Raw genomic sequence first — 16,001 nt, 5'->3', positions numbered from 1 at the left:
TTACTTTAAAAAAAAAAAAAGTATATGAGGCAAAATATTTAAGGCAAAAATTATTAATTTAAACATAGCAGTCACCGTGGGTAGCTGTATACACACCTACTACTCACAATGCTGCCTTTGCTAAAAACCTGCTGGGAATTCTGCCAAGAATTGTTTTCAGAGCCAGTTGATGAATTACATGATTGATCTTCTTACTTCATATTGTGTCTCACCAGCTTCACAAAGTAAAAAAGCCAACCAAGAACAGAAACATAAGAATATACTGAGGCTCTCAGACAAGGCCTCAGAAGTTTGGATGACTGGTGACATCAATTGACTAAGTATATTACATCTCAAGAACATGGACTGAAAAGGGTTAATGCTCACAAACATGAATGTTCCGGGTGTGAAATTAAACACACACATTTTGGGCACAGACCAAATTATTAGAGGACAAAGAAGTAATTTCTTAGAACTTACTTCCACTCATAACTTCAAACATGCCACCATGCATGGGTTGCTGCTAAAATGTGTCTATGACTATTTAGCAGAGGACTCGCCCATTCTCCCAGGTACCTAGTGTTTTCAACCTGCCCACACTCCAGCCCACATGGCACGTGCACTCATCTTCTCCCACTGATCTGGCCAGTCTTAAAGACTTTCTGTCTTAAAAAGTATTATTTCAAATAGCTAAAACCAAAAAGATAATCTTTAGAGGCAAAAGAAATAAAAGAACAGGGAAGACGACAGCAATATCCTGAGATTTAGGACAGTAGCTTATTCAAAAGTATATTTAAATGGTATAGGGCAGAAGAGATCACTGAGTTTCTATCTCAGAAATGCTTCCTCCCAGTAGGCAACAAAGAGAATCCCACTCAGGACTATGTACAACCTACTCTTTCCCCCGCACATTCTAATTCTATTAGCCAACTGAAGAAAGAAAGGGTGTCGGCAGGCAACTCCACTGATCTCCCTTTCTGTAGCAATAAGGCCGACTGAGGACTAAACATAACTAGAAGGACTGAAAGAAAAGTGAACACTGCATAGTATGATGTCAAGAGATATATGACATGTGTTCATAAATGAGTTATTCTGAAGCCATACAAACAAATCAATTTCTTTACTGGAGAGGCACACCTCTCAGATGTATATTATTCAAATGTACTAACACATGAAAGATCACATCACCTTGTTTATGGATACATTTAATATCCCTTACCCTTCCCACTTTCGAAACATAATAGTATACAAAATATAAAATATCTTAAATATTTATAAAAATCGCAAGAAAAAAAATAGAACGTATGAAAAATATTTTTATCTGAGTTCTCCCTCATTGTTGAGAGGCAGCTTAGTTTGCCTTCAGTTCATAACTGTTGAGTGGATAGGAGTATGCCCTGCCTAATACGATTCTGTCCCGGAGAAGCTTAAATAAAACATAGTAGTTGCAGAAGAGGATGAGAGCCATGGAAAGCGTGTGGTTCCACTTCTCCGACCGCAGTAAGGAATACAGCTGGTAGAAGACGACACTGCCCTCAATGAGGATAAGCAGATTCAACAGCCTTAATGGACGATGAAATAGGAACTGTAAGGAAATTTAAAAAGAAAATGTCATTTCATAGAGACAGACTATAATCGTTCTCACTTTTCCTAAAATAATCTCATATTTATAGGTTCCTCTATGCCATAAAAATGGATCTGCTTACTAAGTGTCAACCAGGCTATTTCTTATGGTTAGAGACCCAAACCTTTCCCCTTTTGCTCAAAATTTACTGATGATAAATTTTATATTTCAATACCCCTGAGATACAAAGAGAAATTATACCTAAAAGAACTCTGCCTCTGAAGATTTTTCTTAGATTATATTTTAGGTATATATTTTGAGATAACCAAAAGTATATTTACCTAAGATAAGAGTTAGATAAAGGACCAAATGGAAAATATTTTAGACTTAGCAAGTCAAGAGGCAAAAACTGAGGATATTATGTAGGTACTTATATAACCATTTAAGACATAACCATTTAAAATTCAATGTGAGTTTGTGGGCTAGTCCAAGACAAATTGAAATATCAATACAATAATTTATTAATTTATCTTTAAGATTATTTTTACCCACCATGGTCACTGACTCAAATCCTCTACACCACTTATTTCTAGTGTTTTGTTTTGTTTTGTTTTTCTGGATATCAAGAAGAATGCAGAAACACAGGACAATGAGGAAGAAAGGAAAAATTAGTCATAAATAGAATTTGGCTAAAAACAGGGCTCAATGTTTTCACTTCAACCAAATTCTTCACTCTAAGAGACTAAATCCTGGTTTACTTATAAAAATGCATTAATGAATAGAAACACAGAAGTTACAGGTAGCAAACTGCTATATGGTAGTATATCACATCTAAAAGAGCTAATTTAGATCTCAAATCTGAGAATCAAGCCAAATGATCATGATAGCTCTAAAAGATAGCCAGCTTCTCAGGGTCCTTTGGAAGAAAGAAAACATTTAACCTGGGTTTTTTACATGATATCCAGAAGTATCCTGTATAAAAATTGGCTCAGAATTAATATTCTTAATGGACTCAGTCAATTTCAGATTGTATGGCCATTATAACAATTATAATTAAATGTGCTAGTAAGCTATAAACTGAATGAGTAAAAAAGGTGAGTACAGGCTTTAAATTCTAACAGCTATAGGTCACAGGCACATTTTAAATGAGTTTTCTCAAATGTCAGTGTGCCTGAGAATCATTTTCAAACATGTAAACGCTGCAAATTCCTGGGATCCTTCAGATTCTGACTCAGAAGGCTGAGGCTGCAGCCTCCGTCACTGGTTTTAAAGGGTGAGCCAGGTGACATATGCAAGTGGCCCACGGACCACTTTGAGAAGCACTGATTTACCTGTTTGGTCATGCACAATCAGTAATAAATTAACATTCCTAAAACTCCTTTGGATTCCATCCGATTCTCCAGCTGTCCAGTGCTAGCAAGGAAAATACTTATTTTTCAATCAGAAAATTCTAATACAACATCTGGTTATTGTAGGTTTCCAGGGGACAGTGAGGGCCAACAGAATTAATGGCCTCTGGGATTCAGCTGGCTGAATTAAATACTCTGCACAGAAACCGAATGCTTATGCAGTGTGACTTAAGTCCACTCCTCCATCATAAGGCAATCCCACAGGAGGCCAGAAAGAGATGCTTATAGTTTCCTCACTCAAGGGTCTTTCGCCTTCCGCATGCTCCTCCCAACCTCCACCCTGCCCCACCCTTCCTGGTATTTACAAACATCCTGCCCTGATTCAAGTCCACATATTTAATTGCAAGACCTTTAGTAGCAAACACCTGCAGAACTAGAAAGGTCATGTACCCTCACAAGGAGCATAGTAGGAAGGGAAAAAAGAATCAGGTATCTCAAAACAATGGTCTCCAATTATTTTTTAGAATATGATCTCCATTTAAAGGTAATGCACTGCACTATGGGCATTTTTATTAAGAACGGTCCCTGCATGCACCTTCTTTCCCCATTCTCAATGGTCATCTGGCCATTCTCAGATAAGTAAACACTTCTGTGCCCTAGAGCCAGAATTTCTGGAAAACTGAAAGATCAAGAACATAACCCAAGGCATAAATTCAAATGGAAGAGAAGCTGTGTTTAGTGGATGTCTATTGCTTTTTCCTTTTTAACTTTTAAGCCTTTTTCCCTTTTAATATAGAAAAAAGGCTTCAGATCATGGCATTTGTCTGACTTTCCAAAGGGAAGTCAAGGTATTTTAAGGAGATGATACATATCACAGATACAAAAACAAAAAACAAAAACAGAAAAACAAAACCCATCCCATTACATTACTATATTAAATATTGCTTAAGGATACACAGATACAATATAATAAGGATACCATTAAATCAAACTATTACAAATAAAAATTGTAAGATGAAAAAGGCAAGTCTTAAGTAACTGTCTACTCATATCAAGTAATACTACTAGACTCAACAAATTCTGATGTAACTAGGGAAACAAGTTGAAGTTGGGATAATGATATTTGACCTTGAAGCTGCCTTTCAGAAGACAGTTCCAAAGGACAAGGGCCATTATTATAGAAGCAATAATTACCATGTACTAATTCCCTAGTATGTGCTACACACACACAGGCCTCCTAAACTTACCCCTAAGCTTATGTTTGAAAAGAAATAAGCGGTACTTGCATAAAAGCGGGCATGGGATACATCGGAAGGCACTGCCACGTTGTAGGGCCCCATGGCTCTATATAAGCATCTGCTATGTCGCACCAGCACCCCTTGAGGCCATATTGTGTTTTCTGACCAACTAAGGGAGAAAGAAATGCAATGTTAGCATACTGGCAATTACAGATAAGGTAGTGTCTGGCAAGCCAGCTATACGTCTATGGAAGAAATTAAGTATTTCAGGCTTCATCTGCCTGAATTCTGAAAAAACAGTTTCCCATGGTCAAACTGGAAGGAGTTAAAAAGGATTTGTTATTATAACTTCATTGCTATACAGCAGAGAGAAGCTGCAAAGTGATACAGCTTGCTCAGTGGCAAAGGACTAAGAGGCTTAGGAGAACAAGCAAAAATAAATGTGTAAGTAAGGCATCTAAGAGCCAGAAAATCAAATGTAAGCAAGTGGATTGTCATCTGAATCCCATGTGAGCAGAGTCTACTGGTGGAAATGCTAGAGGGAACAAACAAGACGAGAAAGTGGATGGCTATAACAGGAGTGGAGAAATTAACAGGTTGTCAAGTTAGCATGACATGTACTGCAGATTATAACCCAAAGAGCTACATAGAAAATCAGTTTATTACATACTTGGAACACTTCACATATGCAAGAAGCTAGATAGAAGAACACAGAGACACACAAGGTATAGACACAGACTTCTCTTGTTACTGCTTTCTTGGTTTATTTTTATAGAGGTTTCTCTAGGAAAAAGAAGTTATGGAAGAAGCTTCATTCTTTCCAGCACCAATGTAATGGAGTTGGGGTGGGGATGGGAATTTTCAGGTTAAGCTTTTTTAAAAAAACTAAGTTAATTCATGTCTTCCTGATTTTGGAAAAGTTAGTTTCCTAAGAGAAGAACTGGGACAGCATTTTAGATATGTTAAAAAAAATTCTAGCACCCTGAAGCTTTCCCAGTTCAGAAAATGTTCCGTCAGCCTTGCTCGCACTTACCAGCATTAAAGTGACGATACACCTCATGGCCATGTGCCATCAGGAGCCTGAAGATGTACAGTACTAGTACTGTGGATTGTATTTTCAATTTTTATTGAAATTTGTCCTTTGCCCACAGTCGGGTTTCTCTCAGCCTGGCCCAATCTCTTTCAGTTCCTGGGCTTGAAGGCCTGTGCTAATCTGTATCAGACATCAAGGCAGATAATTGAAGGGAGGACTGTGAAGGGGAGAGGGGAAGGGAAGGTCACCTCAATCTGTCCCACTTAATTAGGGAAGAATTTCTAAGTGATGAAATTTGTGAAATGTTCAAATTATAAAAAGGGAGGAAGATGAAGATGGTCAGATCTGAGAGAAAGGCATGATGAAGGCTCATTAGTGAGAGAACAAAGGGTTATAAAGTTAGCCATTTTGGGTCAGAGGAACCATGCAGAGAAATGACTGACAAGGGGACACAAAGAAAAGAATACTCAGAGAGAAATCAATTGGAGGCAGTTTTCATTAAATACTGGAAAAGTAGGGAAATATTCATTAGCAAGTTTGGAAAGAAAAAAATTAATTAAAAGTACAGAAAAAATACAAACTTGCATTTATTAGAAAGAAAAGATGAGAGAAGGAAATTCCAGCTACCTAAGCGTGAGATGATTAGCTAGCACCTGTTTAGCTGTGGCAATGAAGATGAAAAGATGATCTTATAGTCTTTTAAAGAGAATTAAAAATATATCATGACTCTGAACTCGGGCAAAGGGTTAAGACTGAAAGAAAACTCCAAGATTATAGCTTAGGAAACAAATTAGACACTCTAGTGATTGGGCAGTTCAAAGGTAGGAGGCATTTAAGAAGGGACTAAGGATGGTGGTGGAAATGAGTTAATGTCCCCTGTGTTCAGTTTAGAGTGATGACAAGCATCCATGTAGACAAAAACTAAAAATTAAATGTTCAAAGCCAAGAACAAGAATGACATACAAAGCAAATAAACATGACCAGCAGCATGTAGAAAGGTGTTATATGGTTTTACCCTCTGGCCTACTCACATGTGCTGTGGAGCATTGCTGTAGGACCCATGTTCAAGCTTCTGCCACTTGCCCAGATGAGCAGCTGATTTATGTAGCAAATCGCAGTATTTGGATGGCAGCAGCTGTGTGGTAAGCATGACAAAAGCATTGATCCATACCATAATGAGGTGCTCGCACGACCAGCGCATGTCATAGTACTGGGTACTCTGGAAGAGATTAGAAGAGAGAGAAATGACCCATGTACCAGTGAACAAGAAGGCAGAGATGGGTGTGTGTACATATGCCCTGCAGACAAATGCCACACTGAGTCACACATGCACTGGTGGTTGTCTGCTGTCCGTGCAGAAAGTTCAAAAGCAGGCTCCTCCAAAATCCTTCAACCTGACTTTCTGACTGTGTGAGGTAGGGCTGGGAGGGAGAGGCAATTGTATCTTAAGTGCTTCCTTTCTGGAAGAAGTGAGAGCTCTCTGAGAATGACCACTCCGGCTGCAGATGTGCTTCTCAACAAGTGAAGGAAAGGCACTAAAATATGCCAAAGGATTTTGGGCCCAGTGACATCCAGACCATTTTTCTTTTCTACTGAAGTAAATTGAAGTTTAGATAGAGGTTAGATTAAAATCAAAGAAACTCCTGATAACCATGTTAAGATCAATCACAGTAGGCTAAATTTTATTGAACCTTGGTCCTCTTTTAAACTACTACATACTAATACTATTATAAGTACAAGTTTTATTCTCCCGGGAAACTGAAAGGAAAAAAACTTTAAAAAAAAAGGAGGGGGGGGAAGAAAAAAAGAAGGGACCACCACGGGTGCATCACATATATGGAAATACCTATCCGCCAACCAGGAGCGGTATTAGTGCACTCCAGATGCAGCCGAACTCCACCATCCAGGCTGCCAAGGGGGAGACAGAGAAAAGGGGGATTAAATAAGAAATACCCAGTTTATGTCATTCACACACAAATCGAGGAAGCACATATAACCACTTACCTTCACAAAACACAGGGGGAGAAATGCAACATAGTAGGCACTGAAGAGGGAGTTGAAGAGAACTTCCTTGATTCTGTGGTTGAAATCTGCTTTCAGACATTCTACTTCATTGCGAATGAGGTCTGGAGATAAAGGGCAGCTGTGGGTGGGGATGGGTGTGGCATTATTAAATTGTTCTTTGAGAGACTCCAGCAATAAGGAGAGGAAGTCTTTGGATTTGGCCAAGCCACCCACAGTTGAGGCACTTTCCTCCACTGCCTGGTGCTGAACCACGTAGTTATAGTCTGTGAGAAGAAGATGAGCTCTACTATCTTGGTGGAAACAGCAGAGAGGAACATAAACACCAAACCTGCAGAAAAAGGTGAACATGAAAATGAGGCCACAGATGCCACCTCACATAGATCGCATAACTATTGTAGTAAAACAGTCAGGATCCACCAGAGTGAACATAATATGTTGGGGATTTTGCTGATGAAAAATTCATTATTTGGGAAGCTCTTTAACTCATTTCTTCCCACAAAGGCAATATATATTCATTGTAGATAAAAGAAAACTATAGAAAGTCAGAATGACAAAATATTAATCACCTAAAAATAACCATTTTTATAATTAGGTGCACAGACTTTATACTTTTTCCTATGTTTAGCATCATATAGTATGAACTGTTTTATATCCTGCTGTTTTAACTTTGGGTGTATTGAGCATTTTCTGTCATTAAGTACTTTTCTGTAACAATTTCTAAAGATACTATAGTATTTTCATATAGTACTATAATTTACCCATTTCTCTCTTTCTGGAAACCTACGCTGTTTCTTATTTCCCACTACCATAAATATCAATGGGATAAGCACTTTCCTACACAGATCTTTGTGTACATCTGGTAATTTTCGAATACCTTGCCCTTCACACAGTTTTCTTTCCTAGTCAGGAGTTCCCTGCCTCTCCACTACATCACCCACCCACTCCCAAAGGCACTCCTAATTCCCCTTGCCAGGTTATTTTTCTCCACAGAGCTTTCCACTCCATATATTTTACATGTTTATTATTTGGTGTGTTTTTTTTTCTTTGGTCTATATATCCTTCACTACAATGTAAACTCCATGGACCAGAAATTTTAGTCTGCTTAATCCACTGCTGTATCCTTGATGCCTAGAGTTGTGGCTGAATCATACTAGGCACTCAGTAACTATTTGATAAAATAATTTTAAAATTCCACAAGTATGATAAATTTCTACAAGCAGAATTACTTGGTTAAAGAACTGAATCTTTTTCATAACTTCTTAGTTATTCCAAACTTTGGTTCCTTAAAAATTTTTTAAAATACTTCCCTAAGTCCTTAGTAAGTAACTAGAGGCCTGGTGCATGGAATTCATGCACAGGTAGGGTCCCCAGGCCTGGCCAGCGATCAGGGCCAATTAGGTTCCCCACCTCCGAGCTGAGTTGTTCTAATTACCTAAACAGACAGCCAGTCAATCCTACATATGACTAATACCAGCTAAGGTCAGGAAAGCCTCCTGACTTCCAGCTGACCCCAGCACATGCAGAGTAAATACATATTGTAGCATGCTACCTTGGTTTTGTGGTTTGTTACAGCATTATGTGGCAATAGACAACTGATACAGGATAGAAAGAAAGTGGAAATTTAGCATCAAAGGCTTAGACCAGGGAGCACTCTGTAAGATAAAGGAAATTATTCATTAAAGAACTTTTAAAGAGGGTTAATAAAATGATTCAACTTCCATTTTGAAAATCATTCTAGCTACAATGAAAAATGGAGTAGAGGAGGGGAAAATGGGTTATCAGAAGACTAGGTGGAAGTTTAGAATGTAATAGCAGAGATTAACAACAGGACAGCCGAAACCGGTTTGGCTCAGTGGATAGAGCGTCGGCCTGCGGACTGAAAGGTCCCAGGTTCGATTCTGGTCAAGGGCATGTACCTGGGTTGCGGGCACATCCCCAGTAGGAGATGTGCAGGAGGCAGCTGATCGATGTTTCTCTCTCATCAATGTTTCTAACTCTCTATCTCTCTCCCTTCCTCTCTGTAAAAAAAATCAATAAAATATATTAAAAAAAAAAAAAAAAAAAAACAACAGGACAGATTCAAGATAAATATACGCACTAAAACTGTAAGTCTTTGGACTAACTTATCGTAAACTGAGAAGCGATTTGAGAATCACATTTTTTTTTAGAGGCAGAAGATAATCCCTTTCTTTTTTAACCTATAAATAAACAATAAAGATGTAGTTAATGCCACTGTCTAATATTTTAAATTTCTCATAATTTTTAAACTGAAGTTAGATAAAAGTTATACAACTTTTGAAAAGTAAAGAAGGTAAATATATTTCAACCTAAATTTTGTTTAAATTACAAGACTATTTCATTGTTTTATAGGGGTGTGTAGAGCTTTCAAGAATAAGGGAGCTTTTTTATATACCTAAATTGAAATGAAAAGGCATGCTAGCCATTTTGATAATGATAATCCTACTAAACTTGAACAAAATATTCCTTGATATACTCATAATTAGCCTTTCAAATCAGATATAGTTAACCTTCTAACCCAGTGGTTCTCAACCTGTGGGTCGTGACCCCGATATTTACATTACGATTCATTACAGTAGCAACATTACAGTTATGAAGTAGCAACGAAAATAATTTTATGGTTGGGTCACAACATGAGGAACTGTATTTAAAGGGCCAGAAGGTTGAGAACCACTGTTCTAACCGATTCAACCAGCTGTTGTTGGTAAATACAATAATTATCTGTTTTCAACTCAAAGCACCTACAATGTTAATCTAGACATATTGAAACAGATTTATAATTGTTTACACAATATAATTAGACCTACCCACAGTACAATCAATACAAAGCCCCTTCTTGCCATCCTTGCCCGCACAATCTGATTATGCCTTGATTTTATACTATGTGATTACCCATATAAATTCATGCTTACACTTAAGACCCATAAATGGTATAAAGCAATGATTCTTAAACTTGAACAAGTATCAGAACAATCTGGAGGTCATGTTAAAAGACAAATTGCTTGGCCCTACTTTCTAGAACAGTGATTCTCAACCTTCCTAATGCCGCAACCCTTTAATACAGTTCCTCATGTTGTGGTGACCCCCAACCATAAAATTATTTTCGTTGCTACTTCATAACTATAATTTTGCTACTGTTATGAATCGTAATGTAAATATCTGATATGCAGGATGTATTTTCATTGCTACAAATTGAACATAATTAAAGCATAGTGATTAATCACAAAAATAATATGTAATTATATATGGTCTTAGGCGACCCCTGTGAAAGGGTCGTTCGACCCCCAAAGGGGTCGCGACCCACAGGTTGAGAACCACTGTTCTAGAGTTTCTGTTTCAGTAGATTTGAGGTAGATTCTGAGAATTTCTATTTCTAGCAAACTTCCAGGAGATGTTGATGTTGCTGTTCTAGGAACCACACTTTGAACTACTGATTACAGAGAATGTAATGGTTAACAAGGGCTCTGGAATAAAAAAGACCTGAGACTTTCTCACTAACTGTCTGACCAGGAGTAAGTTTTTAAATCTCCTAATCTGTCTTTACCTTTGGCAAAGACTGCTAATTATCTGCCAACAGCTACTGTTCTCCCATTCTTTACAGCAACAGAATTTTTAGTTGAGATACACCTGACTTACTAAAGATAGCAGGAGCCTTAGACACCATGGAGCTGCCACAGCTATCCAAGATCACTTACACACATACTGTACAGGAGAGAGGAACACATTTCTAACCTTTTTAAGCTAGTGATATTTTGAATCTGTTACAGCAGACTTAATACACTACCTCCTGAGTTACTGTGATGTTTCCATGAGGTGATGTTTATAAACACTTACCCTAGCATTTAGCATATAAAAAGAGCTCAATAAATGTTTGCTATCTACTAATATCCAATGAAGAAAGTATTAGCTAGTATTATGCAAAGTAGTTAGTTTAATAAGTATAAGATGATACCATTATACACCCTTCATAAAGGCAAAAATTTAAAAAAACAGAAAACATCAATGTTGACAAAAATGTGGAGCAACCATAACTCTTACTAGTAAAAATTGGTAAGAGGATAAAATGATACAACTTCTTTGGGAAAAGGTCTGGTAGGTTCTTATAAAACTTAATATAATCTTATCTTATGGCCTAGCAATGCCACACCTAGAAATTTCTCCCAAGAGAATGAAAATATATCTTTAGAAAAAAGACTTGTATAAGAATGTGCATAACAGTTTTATTTTTAATAAGAGTCCCAAACTGGAAACAACCCAGGCATACAAAAATAGGAAAATAAACAAACTGTGGTATATTCACACAATGAAATATTACTGACACATAAAATCACATGGATGAATCTGAAAAACAATATGCTGAGTAAAAGATACCTTACACAAAGGGTACATACTGTATGATTCCTTTTATATGAAATTCAGAACAGGCAAACTAATCTATAGTAGAAATAAATCAAAACAATGGATGCCTCTGAGAACCAGGGACTAGGGGTTGATTGGAAGGGGAAATAAAGGAACCTTCAGAGTAATGATGTTCTATATTGGGATAGTAGTTTGAATTATACACGTATCTATTTATTTGTTTATAAAAATATATTTTATTGATTTTTTAGAGAGAGGAAGGGAGAGGGATAAAGAGTTAGAAACATGGATGAGAGACAAACATTGATCAGCTGCCTCCTGCACACCCCCTACTGGGGATGTGCCCGCAGCCAAGGTACATGCCCTTGACCGGAATCGAACCGGGACCCTTCAGTCCACAGGCCAACGCTCTATCCACTGAGCCAAACCGGTCAGGGCTACACAGGTATTTATTAAAGCTCGTAAATGTACATAAGATTTGTGAATTTTATTGTATATGAATTCTACTTAAAAAAAAAAAAAAGACTGTAACCAAATATCAAACTCTAGTTATTGATATGCATATGCTGACATTTTTATAATAAGATGTTGGTCAAAAAAAGGACATAAGTTTATAGGGCTTCAATATGGCATACATTGTAACATGAACCCCAAGTTCAAAGTAATTTGACCAAAATGGTAAGACTGCTTTAGCCAGTTTATTCAACTAACATTAGTCATCACTTATGCCAATACAGCCAGTACTTTATTTGGTGAACAGAGTAAATTAAAACATATTCTCTATTGGTCGGAGAGCTATACTCCTCAGGCTTCCTGGGGAAGTCCTAGTTTATATCTAATGTATCCCAGTTTAGAAAATAAATTATAAGGTCACCCTACTCACTGATTTTTCAGTATTTCCTGGTTTATATTTGAAGAATTTCATTTTTCTCTCTTTTATACTCTCTTTATATACTATCATCTGCATGACCCAAATCATTTCTTACTAATAAAATGGAAAAACTGGAGTACTCACGGGTAGCCAAGGAAAAGGAGATTGAGGACTGAATGGCTTCGGAAGAGATTGACGAGCGTCCAACAAAGCACCCATCCACACAAAGTGAGCAGCACCAAGCGAGCGGATATCAGAACCATGTAGTGAATCATAGACGCTGCACCCGCCTTAGTGGCCTACAAGTTTGGAAGCACCAAAGGGAACATTTTATAAATCACCTTATACAGAAACAATGTGACTCAAATAAGAACTTGGTAGATTTAGTGGAAGTTAAACTGTGCCAGAGAAAAAGAGAGAGAGAGAGAGAGAGAGAGAGAGAGAGAGAGAGAGAGAGAGAGAGAAAGAGAAAGGGAGAGAAAAGAAGAAAAACTGTCCCACCCCACCTATCGTCCTCATTCTTGAAGATTAAGACATCTCCATGCAGTTAACTGTTCCCATAGTGCCTCATAGAGACCTTCTTTAAGTTCTTATGATATTATCTAATTTATTTACATTGGGATTTCCCAAAGTACGGTCCATGAACTATATTCATCAGAATCACTTGGGTTGCTTACTGAACATGCTAATTCCTATTGACTTCCCTCATCAGATATAGGGACCAAAACCACAAGTCAAGGAAACTGTATTTTAATAACCCACCAAGGAACTTCTATGTATATAAAGATATTAATTTATCTGACTCCAGACTAGATTATAATGACCTCAACAGTAGTAAGTTTCCATTTTTCTTTGACTCCTTCCCCCATTCTGTTTCCTAAATAATGTTTAATAAATTACTGAAGCTTCAAAAAATATCTTCTTTGACAAATTCCTATATAAACAAAAGTTTCTTTTCTGACTTTTATAAACATGGAAATACGGCATAATCACCTTATATCACAGCTGTTCAAACATTTTTCCTTAATCCCAAATCTTTAAAACTGATTAACTATAGTAAGAAACATATTAGTCTAAACATGAAGCTCTGCAATGCCATTTTCTTTCAAAGTGAACTAGGAAGAAGAGAATGAGCAAAATGCAGGAGAAAATGGTCGATTCCTATAACCTCTAAAACAGCAGAATCAAAACCCAGAAATGGGGGGAAAAATTATCTGGATTCAATAACATATGGGAGGGGATAAGGAGCTTTTCAGATTTCTATTACATACCCATTTCTTATTTTACCCAACATACTACATAGCATATATAATATATATGCAATATATACTATTTACATAGTTCCTTACAAATGCAAAGAAACAGTTGAATTAATACCATAATGAACTGCTCACATCTCAAACTGTAAGAAAGTCTCCAGCTGTTCTCAGCCAGAGCAGGGTAAATAGCTGTATGCAACTCCTCTGATACACCTCAGGCCAACGTACCCCATGTTTCAAAGCCTAGGGAAGATATTTAAGCCACTGGAATTACTCCGCTGCCTCCTTTCTCAAAAGTTTACAATTGAAAATAAAAAGGCTCCTCTGCCCAATGTCACCAGAACAGCAGAGCTCAGATATAATTTTTGCCTATTTCAGATATACCAGGTCCTGGGACACAGTGGTAACCAAGATCTCTGCATGAGGCTGATCAACCAAAATAGACACGTATTAAATTCACATTTACAGAAGTAATTCTTTTTACAGTTTGTGACAAGTAGTGCTATAGGAAAAGAGTAGGCTGCTGTGGAGAACAAATAACAGGAGACCCTAACCTAGGGAAGGCTACCTGAGGAAGTGACATTTCAGCTGAGATCTAAAGAATAAGCAAGGCCGAAACCGGTTTGGCTCAGTGGATAGAGCGTCAGCCTGCGGACTGAGGGGTCCCAGGTTCGATTCCGGTCAAGGGCATGTACCTGGGTTGCGGGCACATCCCCAGTGGGAGATGTGCAGGAGGCAGCTGATCGATGTTTCTCTCTCATCGATGTTTCTAACTCTCTATCTCTCTCCCTTCCTCTCTGTGAAAAATCAATAAAATATATTTTAAAAAAAAAAAAAAAAGAATAAGCAAGAATTAGTCAAGTAAGAAGTAGAAAATATTCCTTACACTAGGGTAAGTTAGAAATACAGGATTTAAAACTATATACAGATAATGTCCCAAATAGCCGCACAATATACAGATAATGCCCCCCCAAATATATATATATAGATATATGTATAGATATATAGATATATATAGATATATATATTTATATATATGTATATTCTCTATATGCATATAAAAATTAGAAGGAAATATATCAAAATGTGGTTCTTTTAATAATGGCATTGTAATCGTTTTAAATGTTCTGCTTAATATTTTAGTGTTTTCCAAGTTTTCTTCAATAAAATGTACTCTTCTATGTAGAAAAACAACTTTTTAAAAAGAGAGTTGCTCAGGTTGGTAAAAGAACAGTAAGTAACTTTTGGTCTTGTGGAGCAAGCAGAGAAGTAGGGTGGGCGTGGAGGTGAATGAACAGTCTATCTAGTTGGAGAGGTATTCCTCCCAGAACAGTGTTTAGCTTTCTGAATTAATTACCTCCAGCCTCTCCTTAAAAATGATTGGTCTTTCTCAGAGTAGGGGTCCTTTCTGTGATATAAGCAAAACAAAAGGCAAACATATTTTAATAGAAGGAAGGAAAGATGATTTAAGAGGGATATTATCCATCAAATTTAAGTATTTTAGAAAGAGAATCACTATATAGCTCTTAAACTTCTGAATAGATAAAATATTCAATTCACATTGCTCAAAATACAAAATGTTTAACAGTATTTGTAGTGAAGTTTCCCTCCTACTGGTCTTGTCTCTCAGTCACCAAGTAGGCAGGCCATTATTAGTTATATGTCCTTCTAGAGATAATTTACTCATATATAAGGTAATATATATTCCTTTCACCTGTCTTATGTACCTTGCTTTTTTTCACTTAGTATCTTATGGGTCAGTAAGTGAAGACATTTTCATCATTTTAATAGCTGCATGCTATTTATTCCATTATGTTGATATACCATAATTATTTAATATTCCCTTTCTAATGGACACTAAGGTACACATTTAAATCTGACTAGAAATCTGCTTAAAATTAGCTTAAATATTTTGTTCTCAGTAAGAATTATAGGTTCTTTAACAAACAGCTAATGCACTCTCCAGCTAAGCTTACGCAAAAGCTGTTAAAACTATTGTGAAGCAATTAGCAAAAGAAAAAATAGAGTATTTCAGAGTACTTCAAGTTATAATTTTTGTATCCAAGGTAGATCCCCAGTTAGGAAGGGTTTACACACTAACTGGACATACTAATTTGACATACACAAGTACCATTTTTAAGTAACTGAGGAGATGAAACAAAATCACTCCCTGCCTGTTTTAATAGATGTAATCATAACTCTCCACCGAGTTCCTCTAAGAAAAGAACATAGTTTCTCAACATATCCAAAAGTAAACATCTATTTTCATAACCTAAATAAAGAACTTGGAAGAAAAGGTTATAAAC

General features: G+C 36.9%; 1 protein-coding gene across 3 annotated transcripts in view; it reads right to left on the bottom strand.

Annotated features, from left to right (window-relative positions):
* Nucleotides 1–1,080: 1,080 nt before the first annotated feature.
* The window catches only part of TMEM39A (transmembrane protein 39A), a 33,605-nt gene continuing 18,684 nt past the window's right edge, over nucleotides 1,081–16,001 (bottom strand). For 2 of the 3 annotated variants that reach the window (XR_009451866.1, XR_009451865.1), the window contains 5 exons: nucleotides 12,581–12,735; nucleotides 7,168–7,516; nucleotides 6,195–6,382; nucleotides 2,096–4,299; nucleotides 1,081–1,564 (listed from right to left, as the gene is read on the bottom strand). Coding sequence is in view for 1 of the 3 variants with exons in the window: in XM_059687769.1 (XP_059543752.1) it covers nucleotides 1,331–1,564; nucleotides 4,179–4,299; nucleotides 6,195–6,382; nucleotides 7,168–7,516; nucleotides 12,581–12,735 (1,047 nt within the window). In the remaining 2 variants the exon portion in view is untranslated. The remainder of the gene's footprint in view (nucleotides 1,565–2,095; nucleotides 4,300–6,194; nucleotides 6,383–7,167; nucleotides 7,517–12,580; nucleotides 12,736–16,001) is intronic. The other variant, XM_059687769.1, reaches the window with a different exon arrangement.

Source organism: Myotis daubentonii, chromosome 3 (genome assembly GCF_963259705.1).
Source record: "Myotis daubentonii chromosome 3, mMyoDau2.1, whole genome shotgun sequence".
NCBI classification, from domain to species: Eukaryota; Metazoa; Chordata; class Mammalia; order Chiroptera; family Vespertilionidae; genus Myotis; species Myotis daubentonii.
This window is presented reverse-complemented; position numbering and strand designations above follow the sequence as displayed.